General features: G+C 39.1%; 1 protein-coding gene and 1 pseudogene across 1 annotated transcript in view; one reads left to right on the top strand and one right to left on the bottom strand.

Annotated features, from left to right (window-relative positions):
- Cpa3 (carboxypeptidase A3) overlaps positions 1–22,384 on the bottom strand; it is a 29,279-nt gene extending 6,895 nt beyond the window's left edge. The window contains exons 1-9 of the mRNA XM_021196486.2: positions 22,255–22,384; positions 22,066–22,141; positions 19,630–19,754; positions 6,918–7,020; positions 6,715–6,816; positions 5,167–5,268; positions 3,052–3,162; positions 1,257–1,347; positions 127–329 (exon numbers count right to left, since the gene is read on the bottom strand). Coding sequence (XP_021052145.1) covers positions 127–329; positions 1,257–1,347; positions 3,052–3,162; positions 5,167–5,268; positions 6,715–6,816; positions 6,918–7,020; positions 19,630–19,754; positions 22,066–22,141; positions 22,255–22,322 — 981 coding nt within the window. The 5' untranslated portion in view covers positions 22,323–22,384. The remainder of the gene's footprint in view (positions 1–126; positions 330–1,256; positions 1,348–3,051; positions 3,163–5,166; positions 5,269–6,714; positions 6,817–6,917; positions 7,021–19,629; positions 19,755–22,065; positions 22,142–22,254) is intronic.
- LOC110320454 lies at positions 7,650–8,350 on the top strand (annotated as a pseudogene).
- Positions 22,385–22,962: the final 578 nt, after the last annotated feature.

Below are 22,962 nucleotides of genomic sequence, written 5' to 3' on the forward strand. Positions count from 1 at the left end.
GAGAGAGAGAGAGAGAGAGAGAGAGAGAGAGAGAGAGAGAGAGAGAGAGAGACTGAAAGTCAAGGATGGTATCAATGTACACACCAGAGGGTTTGTTTTTTTTTTTAATTTTATTTTTTTACGTACCAGGTCCTGGTGGGTAGGAGGCAGTTTCAATGTGTAGCCATAAGGAACTAATAGCATCTGAGAGTAGGAATGGAAAGTGATATAAGCCTTGATTGTGTTCAGATGGCTTCGAATGAAGTTAGTGACAGCTTTTGTCTCTTTCTCAGACTCTGGTGCAGGTCCCCTGTAGACATCGTGGCATGGGTTGTCGGTGTTTGGAGAAGCTACAGAAAAAACGTGGATGAGATCAGAATGTGCTGTCTACCAGCTCCTCCACTGCCTCTTCTGATGTGGGTTCACTTGATGCTTAAAACACCAGGTATCTCCTGCTTCACAGTCACTAGAGACTTGGTGCACATATGTGCACAGACTGTCTGATGGAGGATTCTTAGCCTAATTTGTCCTCCTTTTCTAGGCCACAGAAAAACAGATTACAATCTTCTCAAGACTTAGAGAACCAGATCCATACCAGTTCCCATTAAGCCCCACCCTTGACTCTTGGAGAACCTGTATAAATCACCTGTCTCGAGACTGAATGTCTTCAGTTTCTTTCAGGAGAATTCTCATGATTAGGGCTAGCTGCTATTATTTCAACATACCTTATGGTAGAATAGAGTTAAAAAGTGTGATGGCCTTTAAAAAACCAAATTGGACAAAGAAGAAATGCACAACGCAGGGCAGAGGTGTGGTCTCCCCAAAAGTCTGTAACGTAACGTGGTAGTTGTGTAGAAATGATCGGAAGTCATTGCGTTCCTATTAAATGTTTTCATTGCCTGTTGTTCTAAATGTTTTTTTGTTAAGCATCTGAAGAATTACTAGTCATACAAACAATTGGTTATATTATCTGGTATTTCTCAACTTCTGTCAGATTAGGAATAGGAAAGACCCAAGATCATCCCAGATTACCTGACTTTTGTACATTTATTTTTAATGTTCTGTAAGAGGCTGCTTGATAGACACATAACATCTCCCCACTTCCTCCCACAGAAACCTTCAAAACCTTCTTAGGCTATTGATGGTTGTCTTCTATTTAACAGATAAGGAGGTCAACACTCACTCAGGACATATCTAATTTTGCTGAAATTTTGAGTTTACTTAAACTCAAGGTCTAAATGTAAAGTAAATTTCTTGACACCAAATCTGCAACTCACAGTCCCATGAGACATCAAAGTTCCTGTTGAGGTCAGTGCCAATGCAGGTGGAGTTTTGGTTCTTGGAACGGTTTTTTCTCCACATTCGATCCTGCCAGAAGGGACAACAGAGTGAGTACACATGGCCAGTCACACTTTCAGAATGTTGGTAATCCTATCTTTCCCTCAAGGCTGAGAATCTATGGGGAGAAGAGATAGGGAAGACTGGGAAGAGCCAGAGGTGGTAAATGAGTTCTGAGAAATAGTGGTTTTTAGACACAACGGGCATATACACATCTAAGGTCACAGTGACGTGACATCATGCACTGGATCTGTACTAGCTCAAGCCAGACAAAAGTTTCAGCGTTGGCTAGGGAGGTGGGCATGAAGCCCATGCCTAACTGAGGAACTGCTGACATTTTGTTTAAGTTTTCTTTGCTGGAGTGATGCAGTATATCAAGCACATTGGGCAAGCCCCATGCTAACAATAGTTGACTAACACACTGGACTCCTTTTTTTTTTTTTTTTTTTTTTTTAAAAAACAGACTTAATTCATTTACTTTCCTTGTATAAAAACCCTTATGTGGTAGCTACAGCTGGAGCCTGGGTCCTCTGAACAGAGACTCTGGCATGGGTTTTCACAAGATGATCAGTGGATTCCTGATAAGGAGACTTGGTGAACACAGTCTCTTTCCAGAGGTCAGGGGTCAGGTAGCTATAGGTCTTGGAGGTAGCATCAAAGGTGGCCTTGGCAGTGTTGCCAAGGGTGGCAGTGCAGCCTCTGGCTGAAGTGTAGCAGTCATCTATACCGGCCATCATCACGTACCAGCACAGAGCCTCAGCGGCCTGTCGCCTTGCATGGAACAGTGTAGGGCTTGCCAATCTTGTTCCTCAGTAGCCTCTCCGCACAGGGACGATGGAAAGCTTGGCCAAGATGATGGCCCCTCGGATGGTAGTGGCAAGCAACTTCCTTGGAGCACTTAACGCCAAGACCAACATGACCATTGTAGTCCCCAATAGCGACGAATGCCTTGAACCTGGTTAGGAGTCTGCCTCTGCACTGGCATGATCTTCAGAACCTCATCCTTTAGGGATGCACCCAGGAAGAAGTCAATGATCTCAGACTCCTTAATGGGCAGGGAGAACAGGTAGATCTCCTCCAAGGTCTTGCTCTTCATGTCCTTAACCAGGTGGCCCAGCTTGGTGACAGGGATCCACTCCTTGTCTTCAGCTTTACCTCCTCGACCTCTGTGGTCTCGACCATGGCCACACCTGACCTCAACCGCAGCCCCTAAGACCTACTGAATCCTCCGTGGAAGCCACTGTGGCCTCCTAATCCTGGGTCCTCGGGTCCTTCGACCCTCCCACTGCACCGGTGTCATCCGCCATTTGGTATATTCCCGAAGAAGAAGCAGCCCATTTTTTATGTTAATATAAAAATCATCTTTATTGATATACCAAGATTTTATTAGTATTAGTTTGTTCTATATAAATCTATTGGTGGATAGATAAAAAGTCCAAGAGATCAAAATATTTAAATAGTTATTAATCCTGTATCAAAAAGAATAGATTTAGAAAGTGGGAAGGTGGGGGTGGATCTGGGAAGTTGGGGAAGGGAAATGTTTAAGATCAAAATAGATTGTATAAAATTCTAAGAGATTAAATAAAAAGTTTATTTTAGAAAATAGAAAAACGTATTTTTTTTAATTGGAAATCAAGTAGTTACCCAAATGTTAAACCTAATGAGCAATAATAAATGTGAATTAAAGCCAGTAACTAATACATTACTTAAATATAGCAATTGTGTAGAGCTTACCTGTGTCCATGACCAAATGTATCCGTCTACATTGAATACAGGCAGAACGTAAAAATTCATCCGGTCCAAAAGTTTGGTCATGATTTTATTTTTTCCATAACTCTTGGTTGCCTAGAGGAGTTAGGAGGTTAGGCTACTACTAGGAAAAAGCTAGATGCTACTAACCATAGCTACCACTGTTTGATTGTTTCCAAGGTTAAATGATTTTAGACGTTGTTTAAGGTACATGAAATAAATAACCAATATAGACAAACCCATGTATTAAATGCAGGAACATGAACTGAAATGGACATTATTTAAAGGTTCACTGAATTATCAAGACTTAAAGCTGCCATATATAACCTGTTTAATCACATCCACAGAAGAAACGGAGCCAAGTGGAAATTAATAGCACCAAGTACTTAAGGAGTTCATTCTTTGATGCCCTTAAATAAATATAGATCTAGCCTGTGAGCATAGGGAGATGGAAACATTGGAGAGGGTTCATGAATAGTTTTACAGATGACTAAGAAAGCCTCTATATTTCTGTGCATTCAACCCAAATTCTTGTGCATGCTAAATATGTTCTCTACCGCTGAGCCATAATTTCAAGCAAAGGAACTCATATGTGTTCATGTGTGCATGTGTACCTATTTGCAGCTGTGTGTGACAGCTAGAGGGTGACAGAAGCTTTAGGTAACTGCCTTATTTTCTCTTTATTCTCATTGACCCCAGTGCTTGACAATTTGGCTAGGGTAGCTGCCCACAGGTCCCAGGGACCTCTGCCCCTCTCCAGTCCCTTGCCAGTGCTATGATTACAAGCATGTGCTCTGCCCAGAACTTTTGCATAGATGCTGAGGGCTGAATTCTGGTCCTAATGCTTGTGTCGCTAGCACTTTACTGACTCAGTCATCTCTCTGGCCTCAGAAAATTAATAGAACCCCTGGCAGTGGTATATGACTCAGAGCAATCACAGATCTCTGGGTTCAATTTTCAGCAATCATAAGATAAAATTTTAAATGTCTCAAACTTAGAGATCGACCTGTCAGTTCTTCTATTTTTTTTTTTTTGACATAAATTGCTCTAATTATCTGAGCTTTCTGTGGCTATCAAAATTCTCAAAAGAAAGCCAAGCCAAGCCAAGCCAAGCCAAGCAAAACAAAACAAAACAGAGCAAAATAAAACCTCTCCTCATTCTTGGAAAATTCCTTCTCAGGAACACCTGTATTAAAAACAAAATGTGTGTGTTTGGTTTTGTGTGTGTGTGCGCGCGCGTGCGTGCGCGTGTGTGTGCGAGAGAGAGAGAGAGAGAGAGAGAGAGAGAGAGAGAGAGAGAGAGAGAGAGAGAATATGAACACAGGGGAAGAATGTGTGTGTGAAGGACTCAGTACTGAGTCCAGAATAGCCTCAATCCAGTCCTCCTGCCTGCCCCAGAAGTCCCAGAGATGTGATTTCAGGCATACAAGAGATGTCTTGCAGTTATAATCTTATATGCTTCTTTGGAAGTTAAGAGGAGTTTTAGGCCTTTAGTTTTGGAGGGACAAACTAACAAACGTTGTAAATCAATAATCTGCAGCATCTTTCCTAGTGAACATATCCATGGCCCAACAACCATTTCAAAGTGCATTGTGACAGAGTTGGTAGAGAAAGTTAAAAATAGTTGGGTCAGAATAAATTAGTGATGGATATTCAGAAACATATGAGCCAGATCTACTTTTATAAAACAAGTTATTTCTCAGTTGAAAGGAAATTAAATAGGAAAAATCCCAAATTCATGCTTGACCCATGAAATGTGTAAAGCAAAAATTAAATGTTTTTTTTCTGAGTTTATCAAATGTTATTAAATTTGTAGTTTACAATATGAAAGGCGTATTTGATTTTTGCCTATTTAGCTTCAGGATAAAAGTCAGTTGCTTTCATGTAGACTCTCAGGTGGAGTTTACGGAGTTTGAAGGAAGATGCAATTTCCATAAAAACTGCAAGAATGAGTAAAACTCAGGTCTTGTATGTGTTGGCAGAGGTAAATGCAGATTTCTCTAACTAGGTGGAGTGCTTCCCATTTGGAAAGGGATGTGGTCAATCAGTAAGGCACTGGGGACTGGTCAGAGAGTTGTTGACTGTGATCGATTCACTTACCTGATAGACAAACCACTGACAGAAAGCTGGGGAAACCCATTCACGTGCATGAATGCCACAGTCCATAAAGATAGCCTTTCTTTCTCCATCTTTTTTCCCAATCTGTTAACATAAGGGAGTGTTTTATACTAGCTCAACTATTAGTCCCTTGTCAATCAATAGTTCATTTTTTCAAACAATTATTTTTGACCATGCTTATGCAGACCTTCCCCAGGGAAGATGGTGGCAGCTATCCTGTCTATTCATAGTTCATCTTCTGTTACAGGATATTTTTTAAAGAAATTTTCCAAGGTTCAGAGCTGCTTTTAGGGTTTAAAAAAACAAACAAACAAACAAAACAGAACAAAACCAACGCTGTCTGGGGCTGGAGAAATAGCTCAGCAGTTTAAGTACTTTCTGTTCTTGCAGAGCTCCTGAGTTCCGATCACATTACCCACATCTAATGGCTCATAGCTGCCTGGAACTCCAGTGCCAAGGCAAATAATTTCCTCCTTTTGTCTCCTTGGGTACTCACATGTACACATCCATATGCAGACATACAGACATACACACATAAAGTACATCCTTTATAAATATAAAACATCTTCACAAAACATAATCTAGCTTCAAGTGAGAAGGCTCAGTTGGTAAAGGCGCTTGTTGCTAAGCCTGATTAAATCCAGACTTTAGGACCCACTTGCTTAAAGGAGAGAACAGACTCCTTAAGTTGTCCTTAGACATCCATATGTGGCATGTTACTCACATATGTGTACACTCCCCCACACCCCCAGCTTAAATAGAAACAATAAAAATTTAAAACCCACAACCTGTTCTTGGACAGGATGTCACATGAATCCCAGCACTCCTGAGTTGTAGTTCAGCCTGTAGCAAACTAAAACCCATGTCAAAAAATTATCCAAGTTCCCTCAAAAATAAAATAGCAATAAAATACATTGTCTTTCTTACTCCAATGTTAATGTTCTGTGTTGAGATATGGATTATAAAGCTAGTTTGTAAACAGGAGGTGTTCTGACTGGAGTGTGAGACCTGTGCTGTATGTAGATTGGATTACATGTTGTTTGATTGGCTTTTGTTTTTGTTTGGGTGGCTGAAGACACTAAGAGATGACATGAGATGTCAATGCCTTTCCTACTATTAATGAGCTGCTCAGGGAACAGAATCTTGGGGTCTACAGAGTCTGACAGTGCATTAACCTTGAGCTCCGACACAGTAACTCCTTCACTGGTATTACATGTGCGTGATAGTTAACTTTTCATTCACTAGTTTCATTCCCTTACAATGGACGTGAAAGGAGTGTGTAGACAAATACACTGCAAACCGAGTTGTGACACAGCTGTCCTATGAAATATGTTTGCAATCTCCGACAGGTACTTGCTTCTTTTTTGATTATGTATAAGACTATTGATACTTACATTTTTAAATTGATATCCAGAGTTTAAATATTTCCAAAATCATGTGTTTTCAAATTTAGCCTAGCTGCCACAAAGTGACTTTCGTGTCCTTGTTTTGAAATAACAAGCGAATTAATGGTTCTTCAATTATTTTTACCTTGAGGACATATAATGGATTATCTTCAACAGTTGATCCAATTTTAATCCTTGAAACCATTTCAGGATGTTTTTCTAACATTTTTTCAGTCCAAGAAACAATCTTTAGAACAGAATCAAATTTGAAGAATTAAAATAAAGGAAAATTGCATAACAACCAAGAAAGTAATGTAAAAAGATAGTAATAGACATTGTATAGCCTACCTTGTCCCAGTCATTGTATTTTGCATAACTGTGCCTGCCTGCAATTTCATCTTTCACATCAAACTGTTTCTCTATCTCTTCCTGTAGGTCATGGATCAGAATTCTGTTTGACAGAAGAATGATAAAAATATACTTATCACAGGATAATTTTATCATAAGAAAGAGGACATTTTATCTTTCATTTGCAGGAAGATGCCCTTTCCTCTCCTTTATCTGAAATAAAGCCCACTTCCTCATTTCTCTGCCCTAGGCATCTCCACTGGACAAGCCATTGGATGACTTCTGACACCACATCTATTTGAAGTTATGCTGAACTTTATCACAGCCTTGGATTCATGTTGCTACCCAGAACTTTAAACAGCTTTCTCCAGCATGTACATTATTTATGAAAATTTGAAGAGTTTGTATGTAAAATATTTCACCAATAAATCTTATATTGGTTATATGATTGAATAATAGCATTTGGGGGTGCATATAGTTAAATAAAATTAACGATACCTATTGCCCTTTCCTTTACAATAAAATACTAGCATGTTTGAAATCATACATTTGACTCACACTTTTATCTCTATAATGTTCCTATCTCTCTCCAAAGTACACATGTGCATATCTATGTCACAGGCATTAGTACACAAATCTACAGAACAGAATTGTATTACTATTTTTAGCTTTTATGACGGGATGAATTTTGAATATTGACAAGGATGATAATAAAACTAGTTACTGGGGAAAATGGCGGCTTCGGGAGAGAGTGGCGTTTTGGGCAGCATTTATGACCTTCTACAGTGAGGTGAAACAAATAGAGAGGAGAGATTCAGTTCTAACATCCAAAAATCAAATCGAAAGATTGACTCGTCCTGGGTCCTCTTACTTTAATCTGAACCCATTCGAGGTTCTTCCGATAGATCCTGAAGTGACAGATGAAGAAGTAAAGAGGTTTCATCAGTTGTCCATCTTGGTGCATCCTGACAAAAATCAGGACGATGCTGATAGAGCACAGAAGGTTTTTGAAGCTGTGGACAAAGCTTACAAGTTGCTACTGGATCAGGAACAAAAGAAGAGGGCCCTGGATGTAATTCAGGCAGGAAAAGAATAAGTGGAACACACTGTTAAAGAGCGGGGAGGGGGGGGAACAAGCAAACAAACAAACAAAACCCAACAACAACTGAAGAAGGAAGGAAAGCCTACAAATGTGGAGGAAGATGATCCCAAGCTGTTCAAACAGGCAGTCTACTGACCATGAAGCTGTTTGCCGAGCTGGAGATTAAAAGGAAAGAGAGAGAAGTGAAAGAAATGCATGAGAGGAAGCGACAGAGAGAAGAGGAGATCGAAGTCCAGGAAAAAGCCAAGTGAGAAAGAGAGTGGAAAGTCGAGTGGACAGTTGGCGAAATTTCCAGGCAAATACAAAGGGGAAGAAGGAGAAGAAGAGCTGAAAGTCAAGATGGAGCAGCGGGAGTGAGCAGCAGGACCTCGGCCGGGGCACCCTGGCCAGAGCCTCCCCACTGCCTCCTCCGGCTCCACCTCCACCCCAACATAGAGTAGCGATTGTTTTTTAGTCTATTTTGTTGTCAATACAATTTACTATCAATCAGAGTAATTGTACACTGAGAGGAGGGGCTTGGCCTCACCATCCCCATCCTTTACCCACAGAACCACCAGGATCGAAGGAGCTCTAACTCATGCCGCCTTCTTTTCCCACAGCCTGTAACTTAATGTTTTCTATTTGAATTGTGGTGGCTCAAGGGTCATGCATAGTTGGTGGAAATTTTCCAATTAAATGTCTTGCTTACAGTGGTGTTGCCCTGACTCCAGATCAGCCTGGGCCACCTTGGGAAGCATCCTTGAGGCTTGCTCCAATAGGAGAGGTATTGTGGATTCACAAGGCAGTCACTTGTTGCCCTGACGCCCTGTGGTGTTTGGCACGAGGCTCCCAGCCACTTAAACCTGTTCACTTTCCAAAGAGTTTGCCATCTTCCTGCCAGTCCCGTTGTGTCCTCGCTTGTCTGCATTTATTAGTGGTAGTATTCTTTTACGTATAATAAATTTTTATACTGCCCCCCCCAAAACTAGTTACTTAGCACTTAGCATAAGCCAAGTATTTTTCTCAGCTTTTACATACATTAAGTCACTTTGTCTTCACAGGAGATGTTTTAACTTCATTGTACTGATAAAGTCTGACCCACATTGTGTTCAAACACCTTGTCTAATGCTAGAGGTAGAACTGGCTAGGGTGCTTTTGAGAGGGTGGGAAGAGTCAGGAAAAGTGATCAGGAGGGTGACACTGTTGGTGTCAAAACGTTTATACCTCCATTTTCAATCTTCATCTCTTCTTGAGTCAACCCATTTGACAATTTCAAGATCTCACAAACTGGAGAATGACTGGCTATCCAAGTTCTGCCTCTTTAACTTTCAGCTCTTACCCCTGTTCCGGACTCCTCCCAAACACATCAGACTTCCTACTTTTCCTTTTTTCTCTTTTACTCTGTCTTTAATTTGTTTACTATGGGCCAGATTCTGCTTCATATGCATTATTAATCCTGTCAATACTATTACCACTTAACTAATGAGGAAATTATTGCTTAGATAGATTATATATTTATAATTTGTAACTTTTTAACATTTATTTGTTGTGACTGTGTAGGTCAAAGGTAACTTTCAGGGGGTCAGTTTTCTCCTCCCATTTGGACTTCAGGGATGAAACTCAGACAGAGTCATCAGGGAAGTCCTTCACCTACCTACCCACATTGCTAGCCATGTAGCTAAGATGTCTTTGTATTTGGAGTTGTGAATTAGAATCCCAAATTCTTCAGCTTCGTTCCAGATGTGCAGTTTTCAATGTGCACACAAATATTTGAATGCCTTTTCAATACGCACACAAATATTTGAATGCATTTTTTGTTTATTTGTTGATTTGCTACCCAGGTTCACAGACTTATTTTTAAACTCATGTAGTAGGAAACTGTACTTACATATGATAAAATTTAATGCTGTGGCTAGAGTATCTCCTTGTTCTTAATTTCAAAAATATTTTGGTAGAATAATTTTAGAAAACAAAATATCAGAAAAGTGTTTTTTTGTTAGAAATCTCGATATTAAATTATGGATAAGTTTGAGGAAAATTTTGCTAAAATCAGACTAAGTTGTTTTGATACTTCAGCAGAACTTTATATATTTTGATTACCATTTCATATACTGTAAATGTCATTTTCTCTAGTAAACTTTTAAATTGGTTATTAGTCATATGAAATATATCTGTTTTGGTTACATTTATGTATTACTCACCTTAATGATTTTAACTTTTTTATTGGAATTTTATTTTTAAATATTAATTATATATTTAGATATATATCCAAATGCACTTACTTTCTCTTTGAGTAACTGCATTTTCTTCTTTTACTTTTCCCATTACTATTTTGCTTTATTGTATTGGTTAATTAAAACAGAAAAATAATAGAACTGGAAGAGGGCCTTCTTCTTCTTCTTCTTCTTCTTCTTCTTCCTTCTCTTAAATTCTCGTCTTTTTTTTTTAAATCTTCTTTTTTAAGATGTATTTATTATTATATCTAAGTACACTGTAGCTGTCTTCAAATGCACCAGAAGAGGGCGTCAGATCTCATTACGGATGGTTGTGAGCCACCATGTGGTTGCTGGGATTTGAACTCAGGACCTTCAGAAGAGCAGTCAGTGCTCTTAACCACTGAGCCATCTCTCCAGCCCAAATTCTCATCTTTCTATCTAGAAAGCAGTAAGCATGATGTTGAATTCCACTTAGGATTTGCTTTTTTTTTACACACAACCTTAAAATCCATGTTTAATTAAAAGGAATAGATAGAGTGAGTTACTGAGAAATGACTTGCTTAATTACAAACCAAATTGGGTCAGCCTATCTGACAACAGGACATAGTTAGCACATTGTCCTAGATGTTGGTCCACATGGTCCAACACATCTTGGTAGCTACTGTAGTCTATGAGGACTTCACTCTCTTATAATGAAATTTATATTATGAAAATCATGATTAAAATGACAATATTTTCTTAACACTGAACTAGTTAATATATTCTATTCTGAGACATAGAGAATGGTGCATTATGATAGAAACATTTCAAGCAATATTTAAAAGAACAAATTGAAAATTTTTGGAAATGCTCTTTTTGTCTGGATTATGTTACTTCCTGTTAAATATATAAAAAGGTAGTGTCCTGCTTTTGCTGATGACATGACATTTTACATTTCTTAGCAGCAAACCCTGAGTTCAGGGAGGTGCTATATCTTCTTTATCATGCTCTATAATCATTTAGTAATCATCTGTGATCATTTACTTAGTGATCTAGTAAGATAACAGCAGTCTATATTCATATGCTTTTGATTCTGAATCCCAGTTCTATGCTTGATGCTAAATGTTACCTTGAGCAGTTTAAATATTTTTTTGACCTTCATTTTCTCCCTTTTGTAATGGGACCAAACATATCACCGAAGATTTCGAAGAAGATGTATGAATGGAGGGTGAGATGGCGCAACATTCCTTAGTTATCCAGAGAACCTCAGAACAATGAAGGCAAGTTTCACAGTTGATAGCCACTGTACAGAGTTAGTTCCCTTTAAATTATATTTGATTATCTGTAGTCATGTGACTCACTGATCCATACCTCCCCACCTCCCACACAATTTCTTATGAGGAGTTGAAACATTGTAGACATTCTCTACTTAGTTTCTTCTAAGTTGGCTTATGGATCTGGCTCTGAGGCAGAACATAAGTGTTGGATACTAATTAGAATTAGTATATGACTATTAGTATATATAATAATTAGGGTTAGTATAATTAGAATAGGTGTGGATTCATATTAGCAGAACTGACAGAATTATTATTTACATCATATTTAACTCAGTGTGTGTTTAGCCCTTTTCTTATGAATTTTGGACTCCTGAGATGTAAAAGTGTAAGAGCAACATTGGAATTCCATGGTGCATGTTGTGCTAAAACTCCCAGAAAGCCTGAGGGTGTGAAATCATGTTTTGAGGAGTTGCCACAAATATAATTAATTACTTCAACCTCTACAAAGAACACACAGCTTTTGTTCCTCCTGCATTAACAGAAGTGGGATAATCAGCAAAAGGAACATTTTGTGATGCCAGAGGCCGATTCACAATTCAAGGCAGTATTAACCAGTCACAGAACCTCGTATCAAAGAGAATTTTTAGACTTAACACCAGTCGAGTTGGCTTTCATGATAACAACAGCAAAAAAGAAAACTATGTAAGTGGAAATACAGTCTTTCCACAAAGGCATGAGGATACCAGACTATTGATGATATAGACTACAAGTTAAGCCTAAGACTGGGACTTATGACCTAGGGGCTGATGTCATTTTTGTGAGCCCTTCTACTAGCTAGGAGCCAGGTTTAGCAGAAGGAATCAAATTATTTTCTCTCAAATATTATTTTCTAGATTTATTTACTTTGTTTGAAAATCATTCTAATTCTAAATGTAGAAAAAATGATAAGTAATGATCTATCACTGTGGATTTAATAATATACACAGGTGATGTTTATCAAGTCTTTATTTTGTATCAGGTTCTGTGCTTATATCTTGTCAACATTATCAGCAACAGTAGTGATAGTCTACTATTATCACTTCTTATATACAGGGCTATGGAGGACCTTAAACAGATTTCAAAAGTGCCATAACCTAAAGCACTTGACTTGGAATTTTGAACCTACAGTGTGTGACTCTGTTGGCATTGTCAAAACCATTACACTACCATGCCTTCTTTTTTAGGGTGTCTCTGTACATGGCCACTGGTTCATAGTCTTCTTGGTCCTCAGAAAATTTTGTAAGGTTTTCCAGTCTCCCTTTTCCCATGGAAGTTTGTTTCTCAAAGTCAGTGAGCCCCAACTTGGTACCAAGAAGAGGCTAGATGGACTTCAATTTTAAGGCTACATTTAGAGAGTATCAAAGAAAGATGAGAGGAGTATGGGTCAGTGTTTCACCAGTATGGGCATGAGTATGCATGCATGCATGCATGTGTGCATATGTGTGTGCACATATGTGTGTACATACGTGCATGTATATGTGTGTCTATGTGCATGTGTGTATGTGTATGTGTGAGATAGAGAGAGAGAGGAGGAAGGAGAGAGAGGAGAGAGGAGGAAGGAGAGAGAGAGAGAGAGAGAGAGAGAGAGAGAGAGAGAGAGAGAGAGATTGTTAGGGTGTGAGGGTGTGTTTTGGACAACTGGTCTGGGCTCTCTTGGTGCTCATGTTCTAGCAGGCCTATCTTGAAAATATGTTTTTAGGTTTCTGCACAATTGAATTTGGCAACTTCCTAATTGGGTAATCATGTGCATTAAACTCTAGATTTGCTGACATAGATTCCTCATGTCTGTGGCATATCATATATTGAAAATAAACATTATGGCACAGACTTGTTCTCTAGAGGGAGGGAGAATATTTGATAGGAGCCTTCAGTTCTCTGTTGCACGGAACGTGCTTGTGTGTGTGAACTCATAGACTCGTGCATATCCATGGCTTTTCCTCCTGAGCCAATAGAAGGAACCGGCCACGCAGAACTAGTCTGTCCTCATGGAAACCATGTGAAGCAGCTGCCTTTATCACCCCCATTTTAAATAGTGTCGAACATGGCTAGGATGAGCCTGAATGTAGGCAGCTTTGCTTCAGAATCTTTCCTGCTTCACACCTTCCATACTATTCTGTTTTTGTTTGTTTCAGTTTAGTTTTGTTTGGTTTGGTTTCTACCATGATTAATACATCTTCAGTTCTTGCAGTCAAGCTCACAAGCCTGTTATATGCTTGAGCAAATAATATGTAGGAGTGTCTGCTGAGTAGGAAGAGAATGAATGAAATAGCACACAGAGTAAATCATTAGCTTTATCCGATTGAGACAATTATTCAACAGGGTGGATGTGGAGCATGAATTTGTATGTGGATGAACATTATTAGGTAATCAGGCATTAACCTAGAGTGTTGAATATATGCCACTATGTGAGTTGTGTACTTTTATATTGTGTTTCCATGTATTCTTGGGTAGTTCTTACTATCATTTTATTCTATCCTATCATTTGAGTTTTATTGTATTAACAGCTGGTTTCAAAATTATTTTTTATGAATAACTATATTTTATAATTTTAACTTTTATTCAAGGAAAAGACAATGCTGGAGACTATCTCAATATGAAAGAGTTCTAAAAGCACTTAGAGTTTTAAGAGCTGAGCTGAAACACGGTTTGTGCCCCTGAAACCCAGTCCAGTATGTGCATTTTCCTTTCAACACCCGTTTGCCAGTTTCTTTGGGTTTGTTAGTATACATTCATTATTTGTGCTTTAGATTTGGCTTTTTATGATCTTATAAAAGTATAAATGAAAAGGAATTTCATGCATGCTACTTTAAAATCAAATCTGAATAGCTGAATTTTCTGAAAATGAAAATAGATCCTTCATAGATCCTTTAAACTGAGTAATGGTTTGTGTGTGCACTGTTTAATAAAGAGTGTCTAAGTGAGTTATCTTATCAAGCTAGCCTCTGTGGTTTTGGTTGGCCTGGTGTCTTGAACATAAGTAGACATATTTTGTTCTAGAAATCTCTTCTGTTATTGACTAACACCAAATAATGCACATAATTCACATGTAAATAAATTATATCCTTGCATACAGAATTTTAAATGGTTTTTATCATTACAAATCACCTTCTATATTTACATTTTTGAGGGAGGTATTTAATTACACAGCTTTCCCATGTCTATAGCTAAATTGAGACACTTTCTAGAAACCCTGTCACAGATAGATAAGTCTAATTTTAATAAATAGTTTTACATTTTGCTTCTTGATGCAGGAAATGAGAAACTATCTGAGATGAAGTGAGGACACTTGTGAGGATCTCATTCACATCCCTATAGGGTCAGGGCTATTTCAAACAAGAGAGGCCTGGAGGACCCAGGAGAGGGGAAAGACAGGTACCTTATTAAATGCATGGTGTCAGCCCTTTGCCTCAGTCTTCTAGAGAATTCACTTTGCTGTCTACCATCTTATCAAGCATTGCACTATTTTTCTGCATTAGAAGGGTAATAAGGAGAATAGACGTCTTCATTGTTTTTTGTTTATTTGTTTGTTTGTTTTTTGATCCTGTTGTTCAAGCCAGATTGTGTAGAATTTGGCTGGACACTACTGTGTTTTAGTTTGGGCTGGATACTTTGTGTGAAAATTAATAAATACTAGGGATTGATATCAGATCTCTATTAATTAAGTAGATTAAAGGGTAGCCACTGAAGCATAGATCACAGGTGAGAAGCTTGGTTAGGGAGTGAATCTATGTAGAGGGCATGAGGTTCTTGTGCTCACAGATAGCACTAGAGAAACCAGAAATGTGGAACTTACAGGATTATCTATTTAATAGAAGGGATTTACACTTGTTTTCTGCCCAGAAAGGATGTAGTTTATAATGCAGTGATCTTTTGTTACTGTAGAGCCAGGCCCTGTCCAAATCCCTCACTGCTGAAATCCTTTCTTTTTCTTTTTCTTTTTTTTTAAAGATATATTTATTTAATATATGTAAGACCCCAGAAGAGGGCATCAGATATCATTATGGATGGTTGTGAGCCACCATGTGGTTGCTGGGATTTGAACTCAGGACCTTCAGAAGAGCAGTCAGTGCTCTTAACCGCTGAGCCATCTCTCCAGCGCCTGAAATCCTTTCTCAATCAGTAGAACCATTTTTTTTTTTTTTTTTTTGAGACAGCGTTTCTCTGTATAGTCCTGGCTGTCCTGGAATTCACTTTGTAGACCAGGCTGGCCTCGAACTCAGAAATCTGCCTGTCTCTGCCTCCCAAGTAAGTGCTGTGGTTAAAGGTGTGCGCCACCACCGCTCGGCTTAGAGCCAATTCTTATGAAAAAGGTCCCATGTACTTTGCAAAATAATTTACTATTATGCTTATTCCAGACCCTTCTTTCCTAGACCTGTAATCTAAGCACTGTTTGTCAGTCAATAGAATGTATTTTTATGGGAGACATCACAGGTACCTTGCAAAGGAGTTTTGATGTAGTCATGCTCTAAACTTTGTCATAATTTTCACAAGGAAACTCTTTTCTAAAGTTGTACTATGCTTAAGAATATCAAAAATAAACTACTCAGGGTCACACTCTAGAAATTTCAACCCAGACCAGCTAACTAAATCTGTTACACTGATGAGCATCGTCTTCTTGCCTCATGAGCATCATCTCTCTGACAGCCATGTTTGTAGGGACCCCCACAAGTCGAGAGACTCCATGGCCAGCATAATTTAGCGGGGATGGGGTGGGGTGGGGAGGGGTGGGGAGCCAGTTCTTTCAGATGAAAAGATCAAGATGCCAGCTAAATGCAGTGTAATATGGCAGCCAGAATGCCCTAGGGGGTTCCTCCAATCTTGGTACTGAGAATCTGAGAATTCTGCAAAGTACCTGTTTCTATCTTTAATGGTTCTATTTATTAAAATGTAGAAAAGCATATACAAGCATGTTAATTGAAAAGCTTAAATGCTTCCATTTCTTTCTTTCTATAATAGTCTTCTCAAAATAACAACAAAAACGAATATGGAGATCAATAATTATTACAATAATATTTGTTATTTTAAAAACTAGGAATAAGAATGTTTTCATACTTTTTAAATAAATGCATTTCCTTATCATTTCAAACAGTAGCGTGTTTATTTATGATACTGTACAATATCATAAATCTAATTAAGCTGTAGTGAATCACAGTCTACCTCACTATGCAATACAACATCATAGACCTTAATAATTTTTAACCTCAGCAGGAGGAAAAAGCCCTTTGAATTAAAGCATTAAGTTCTACAGTGAAATATATTGTTGTAACTTCAAAAAGAAAGAAGTAGTATTTATCAGTGTTTTAACATAATGACAACATGGTGAGGTTAGAAATGTACCTTCCCAGTACCATCAGAGTGTTTCAAGGTATAAACAGTTTATTTTCTAAATTGTGAATTGGTTTATGATATTCATCACAAGGCTCTTTTTTGGTTTGTGTCCATGGCCCCAAGACTCAGACTGTTACATAGCTCATGGCTGCTGTTCAATCAATTCTAAGTTCCTTTTACTGTTCTGTGGGCCAGAATGAGTCATTCAGTAACTTCGGTTATTTAAAATTCTCTCTTCTGGAGTTTAAGTCTTGATCTATTGCTTTATTTTTGTTTTGATGAGGTCAGTTTTCTCTCCTAGAATATGATTTATTGATTGATTATATTCTCTCTCTATCTGATATGTGTGAATTTATACACACACACACACACACACACACACACACACACACACACGAGTGCTGGCCACTACCCGTAGTTCATGTACTCTGGGCTGACTACCAATCAGTGGTATTGATGTGCCCCGCTTAGGCTGTCCTGCTGCTTCACACTGGAACTCTCTGCTTACAGGACAGATTAGAGCAAATGTAAAATAGGGTGTGAACTGTCAATAACCCTATCACCTCTACAAACACACTCCAATAGTCTGAAAGAACCTGTGAACTTTATCTTGTATAGATAGCACTTTAGTATTTAGCAGGCTCAATTTAAAAATAGCTCCATTGTGTGGCTGGAACTGGAAAATATTTTACTGAATGAGGTAATGCAGACCCAGGGAGATAAATGCCAAATGTCAAATGCTCTCTTCTCTCTGTGATACTGAGTCTCAACTCTCAGATTTAAGGACATAACCGAGAATAATTGCACAAGTCAGGGAAGTAGAAACGCAGAAGGGAATAAATAAAGAAGAGCACTTACCCCAGGAGCATAGAAGGAGAAAGGACAGATAAATAACACCAAGAGGATTTGAAAAAGCTATTGGAAAAAAACATTGTCTTATACACTTACTTTTATAAACACACCCAGAATTAATACAGAGTTAGTGGAGTTCTGCTGCATAAGGGGATAATGGTCCACTACAAAGCCACAGACTAACAAAACCCCCACTGATGCTGGTCAGGGGAAATCCAAGGCGTCGCCCGAAACAATATAGGATATTGCCGTTGCCCTCGGTGCTTCCCAGTACTCGAAGGTAAGAGTATATGACTGAAGACACATTTCAGACACAGGACTTAGAGCAACTGAGATGAAGTTGACGTGGAACCATTCTCCCTGAGATAATTCTTTTACAGTGTCAGGAGGTGCTGTGCAGGCTGCCACAGAACAGAGATAGTCAACAAGCCTACCTAGTTGTAAACCTATTCACCCCCAACAATGACCATCTGGCAAGGTAAGATGTCCCGGCAGTACAATAGTGATTATTTATCATAGCCACATTTTATTTCTTTCTTCCTTCTTTTCCTTTCCTTCCCCTCCCCTCCCCTCCCCTTTCTATTCCCTTTCCCTCCCTCCCTCCCTCCCTCCCTCCCTCCCTCTCCCTCTTTCTCTCTTTCTTTTTTGGCAGGGTTTTAGACAGTGCCTAATCTGTCTCTATGTAGTCCTGGCTGTCCTGGAAATTTCTATGTAGACCAGATTGTCCTTGAGTTTACAAAGATCTTCTCTCTTCTGCCCCCAGAGTGCTGGGATTAAAGGCATGTGCCACCATGCCCAGCCAATTGCATTTTTATTTTACAGGTAAACAGTAGCTGTCTAGTTGGATTTGAAGCCCATTCAGTAGGAGGGAATTCATGCATACCCACGGCTGGAGAGGCCATAAACCTTAGAGCAGTGGCTCCCAACCTTCCTAATGCTATTCTTTAATGTAGTTCCTCATGTTATGGTGACCCGAACTATAAAATTATTTTTGTTGCTTCTTCATAACTGTAACTTTGCTACTGTTGTTAATCATAGTGTAAATATTTTTGGAAACAGAGGTTTGCCAACAGAGCCACAATAGGTTGAGAACTAGAGAGCAACCCATTACTGCCATTTCCCTAAGCCAATTTAGCTTCTTACTGTACACTAAACTCATATGCTATCCATATACTCACAGATAGATTTACTTTTCACTTCTCACCAAAGAAAGTGAAAAAGCTTCATTTTGCAAAATATGAAAACTTAGAAAAGTTCATGGCTGCTCACCATTGCAGAGAGTAAGTGACTATGAGCATCTTGGCCTCAGTTTGACCACCTAGGATATATATTTTCTGCCTAAGGCTTGGGGAGCACTGTGGAAGAGAGGGAAGAAGGACTGAAAGGTTCAGAGGATCCAGATATCCATTGCAAGACTGTAACTTCTAGACACAACAGGTTTGCCATGAAATTCATGAAGTCCCAACTACATAGTTGCTTATACAATATCTGCATATTAGCCACACCAATTAACATGTAAACATGGATGGGGCAAATTTCACAAGACCCACCACTAGATGAAAATCTACAAGAAGCTGATAACTGCTGAAGAAGGGATTATCAGTTTTCTTCAGGGATGAAGCTTGTGACATGTTATATAGTTCCGTGTGGTCGTCCCTAAACACACGTACATACAAGCAACACTAAGTGGACTTAGTAATGGTGTGCTTGTGTGTGTATCAATAATGATTACAGAAGATGAAGTCATGAACTCCAGAGAGTGTGAATGAAATGACACAGGAAGAGTTGAAGAATGGAGAGAGGGTTGGAAGTGATGGAAATTCAGTGTGCTCATATGTAAAATCCAACCACTGATACCTAGAGACTTTTAAAAAAATCCTAAAGATTTTAAGGTTACCCAAACTCTGAGAAACATTGATGGATATTTGCCCAGGACTTACTCATAATGGATTTTATGTTGTTCCAAGGTAGACTGGATAGTCTGAGATTCCTTCTCACCAACTCGGAAATCCACAGTCATATTAACAGCAATATCATGGATAGCATCTGGATACCAGAAGTCAAGCTACAATACAAGACCATTGTTAACTGTGGCTTGTTGGTTGTTAAACACACACATATATATATTTAAAATGCTGGGTGTGGCTGTGTATAGCTGTACCTTTAGAAATTTGGGGTATAAATACATGAGGATTCTGGGGCTGGGGCTTACTGGTTGCTGGGTTCAGTGAGAAATCCCTTCTCAAAGGAATAAGGTAGAATGATGAAGACAATTGTTGATTTCTTTTGGCTTCTGCTTTTTATATGTGAATCTATATCCTCACAGGAGATGAAGCACTCTATAGCACATATAGATACTATACCCATACCGGCCATTCATTGCACACCATAAAGGGATGTAAGGTTCTGTGTAACTAATAAGCTAAAGAGAATCTTTTTTTTTTAACAAATGTATTTAAGAACTGTTGAATATAAAGTTGTAAGAAAGAATTCATTTGTACTAAGTAACATTTTAGGACAACGCATTGATAAGAGCAAGTAGAAGAGAAAACTCTTGATTAATTGTGCTTTAATGGGTATGTACATGATTAATAATTGATGCAGCCACAGTTGGCAGTTATCCAGGTTTTACAATTTTCTGGCTTCTCCCCTGAATTCCTCTGTGAATTCTAGAATTCTGGTAAGGTTTGTATCTGACAAAAAGGTGCAATTTATTAATCTTGTTTTTTAATTTTAGTATTTTAATAACATGTCCTTGATCAAATCACTGAAACTGATTACTTTTCAGTGTGCTTTAATTTTAAAATGTGGTTAATAGGCTTCCCTGGTAGGCACTATAGATGTAGTGAGGTGGATCTATGTCCTGAGATATCATGAGTGCTGATGTCCTTTTTGCTATATGCCCATAGCGGGGAATTTCAGCAGTTTTAATGTATGAGCCTGCAAGAACAGCACGGAGACACTGAGGTTAAAACAATTTGAGAAGGTTCCAGCTCCTGAGTTTCTTTAAAATCACAGTTAATTCTGAAACCCAGTGAAGTACAAATTCCCAGTCTGAGAGATGTGAAGATGATGTCCAGTCTTCACCATCACACTCCACTGAGAGAGCTGCTTAGCCTCTGCCATTACACCAAGATTGAGGCATGGTCCAAGTCACTGTGGCCATCTCTTAGTTACATCACACTTCAGGTTCTGGGCAGCCCACTATGAGCCAACATGAGGGTTTTTTTTGTTTGTTTGTTTGTTTGTTTTTGTTTTTTTTTTGTTTTTTTTTTGATTCGACCAACCAACACATCTGTTTACTTTGAGATGTCATAGGATAAGGTGAACACATCAGGGGCTAGTTTATAGGCCATATATCACAATAACAATATCTGCATTATAGCAAAAAGAGTGGAGGAAGAGTTTCATGCTCAAAGTACTGTTGTGAACATTTATTAAGTAGCAAGCACTTAGGTGTGCCACAGAAGCGTCCCAGAGGGAAGTTATAAGAGGAGGTTTTGTGTGCCAGATAAAGCTGCATGTAAGTATTTCCACCGTGTGAGCTAACAGCAGAGGAATGAGCAGTATGCCCTAACAGAAAGAACAAGGCAATGTCCTGCAATTGCTCCAGCCTGAGGCAGTCCACAGCTGCACAGAGGCGCTGGCCGTGTGAGTGTGAGGGATACTTAGGGATTAGAATCGGGACAACTTCTGACTGGTTTGACTGAAGAGAAGAGTGTGACTGCAATGGAAGACGGGCTTGGTTCTGGGCTGAAATCTGACGGGTAACGTTGGCAGTTTCAGTTACTACCTTTTGATGTCAGGATCTGTTTTAAGGATGTTACATGGGAAACCTGATGGTAAATATGAAATAAGAGCAAGGGGTCTGGGCCAAGCTGACTTGTGAAATAGGAGTGGCTTAACCCATGATAGAAAAATGTTCTCCTTTCTGTTGGATTTTTAAGAAACTGCTTTCTATTTAAGAATCTCTTTTGAAGGAATCCTCACTGTTGGCAAGCTACCATCAGCCAGTCCTTTACTCTCATCAGATCGTGTTTGAGCAGATGTCACCGGAAGAAATTGGAGTGGATGCTGGGGGGAAGGGGGATTCAGAGTACAGACAGGAAAGGGGATAATGAGAAAGGTGCCAAGAATTCCCCTTGTTTTACAGACTTAGGAGCTGGTGCTTGTAAAGCAGGAAGGAAAAGCAGTGAACCATGGAAACAAAACTAGGTGTGGTGCTGGCTCCTGGCTAGGTTATCCCAATCGTTCCTATCATTCCTCTCCCTCCCGTTTGTCAGCCCTTCATAAACCGTGGGCATTGAAGATAAAAATAGAAGGAATATCTCTTAGAGAATTGAAAAGAAAGAGCAAGACCCCTCTGAATGTTTTACCTCAATGGTTTGGGTCAAGTCCTTCAAGATACTGACTTGCTTTCCATTCTGGAGTTTCACACGGAATACCTTCTCCCTTCAAGTAGAGAAAAGACAGAAACCAAAGAAACAAAAATGCAGTGAATTTTAAAGCCATATTCCTTAATTCTTTTTTCACCCAGAGACTGGACCATAGGTAGAGAAATTTACCTGTCAAAGTGGACAGGAGCAAGTGCAAGTGTGGTGTAGATGACAGCCATAAGCAAGAAGAACCTCATGTTTTTTCTTTGCTTGATCTGACCCCTGTCCAGGTTTTATACCTCAGCTTTTATCTCGAGGAACAGCTGATTTCCTTTGTGGTTTCCGGGGATGAACAGTCCTTCCACCTCATATTTTTACAGTTGGGAGGGGGCAGGCTCGTGACTATCCAGGCCTCTCTCTACTTTCTTATATTTTTGTTCATGAGCCTAGCCTCTAAGAGCTGAGCCACCCCTCCAGCCCTCTACTTTCTTTCTTTCTTTCTTTCTTTCTTTCTTTCTTTCTTTCTTTCTTTCTTTCTTTCTTTCTTTCTTTCTTTCTTTTTTTTTCGAGACAGGTTTTCTCTGTGTAGCCTTGGCTATCCTGGAACTCACTCTGTAGACCAGGCTGGTCTCGAACTCAGAATTCTGCCTGCCTCTGCCTCCCAAGTGCTGGGATTAAAGGTGTGTCTCACCACTGCCTGGCTTTGGTATATAGTCTTATGTAATGCAACTTTATAAAGTTATCCTCCTCCTCCCCCTCCTCCTCCTTCTTGTCCTTATTCTCCTCTTCCTCTTCCTCCCTTCTTCTTCTTCTTCTTCTTCTTCTTCTTCTTCTTCTTCTTCTTCTTCTTCTTCTTCTTCTTCTTCTTCTTCTTCTTCCTCTCTCTCTCTCTCTCTC

Source organism: Mus pahari, chromosome 4 (assembly GCF_900095145.1).
Source record: "Mus pahari chromosome 4, PAHARI_EIJ_v1.1, whole genome shotgun sequence".
Classification (NCBI taxonomy): Eukaryota; Metazoa; Chordata; class Mammalia; order Rodentia; family Muridae; genus Mus; species Mus pahari.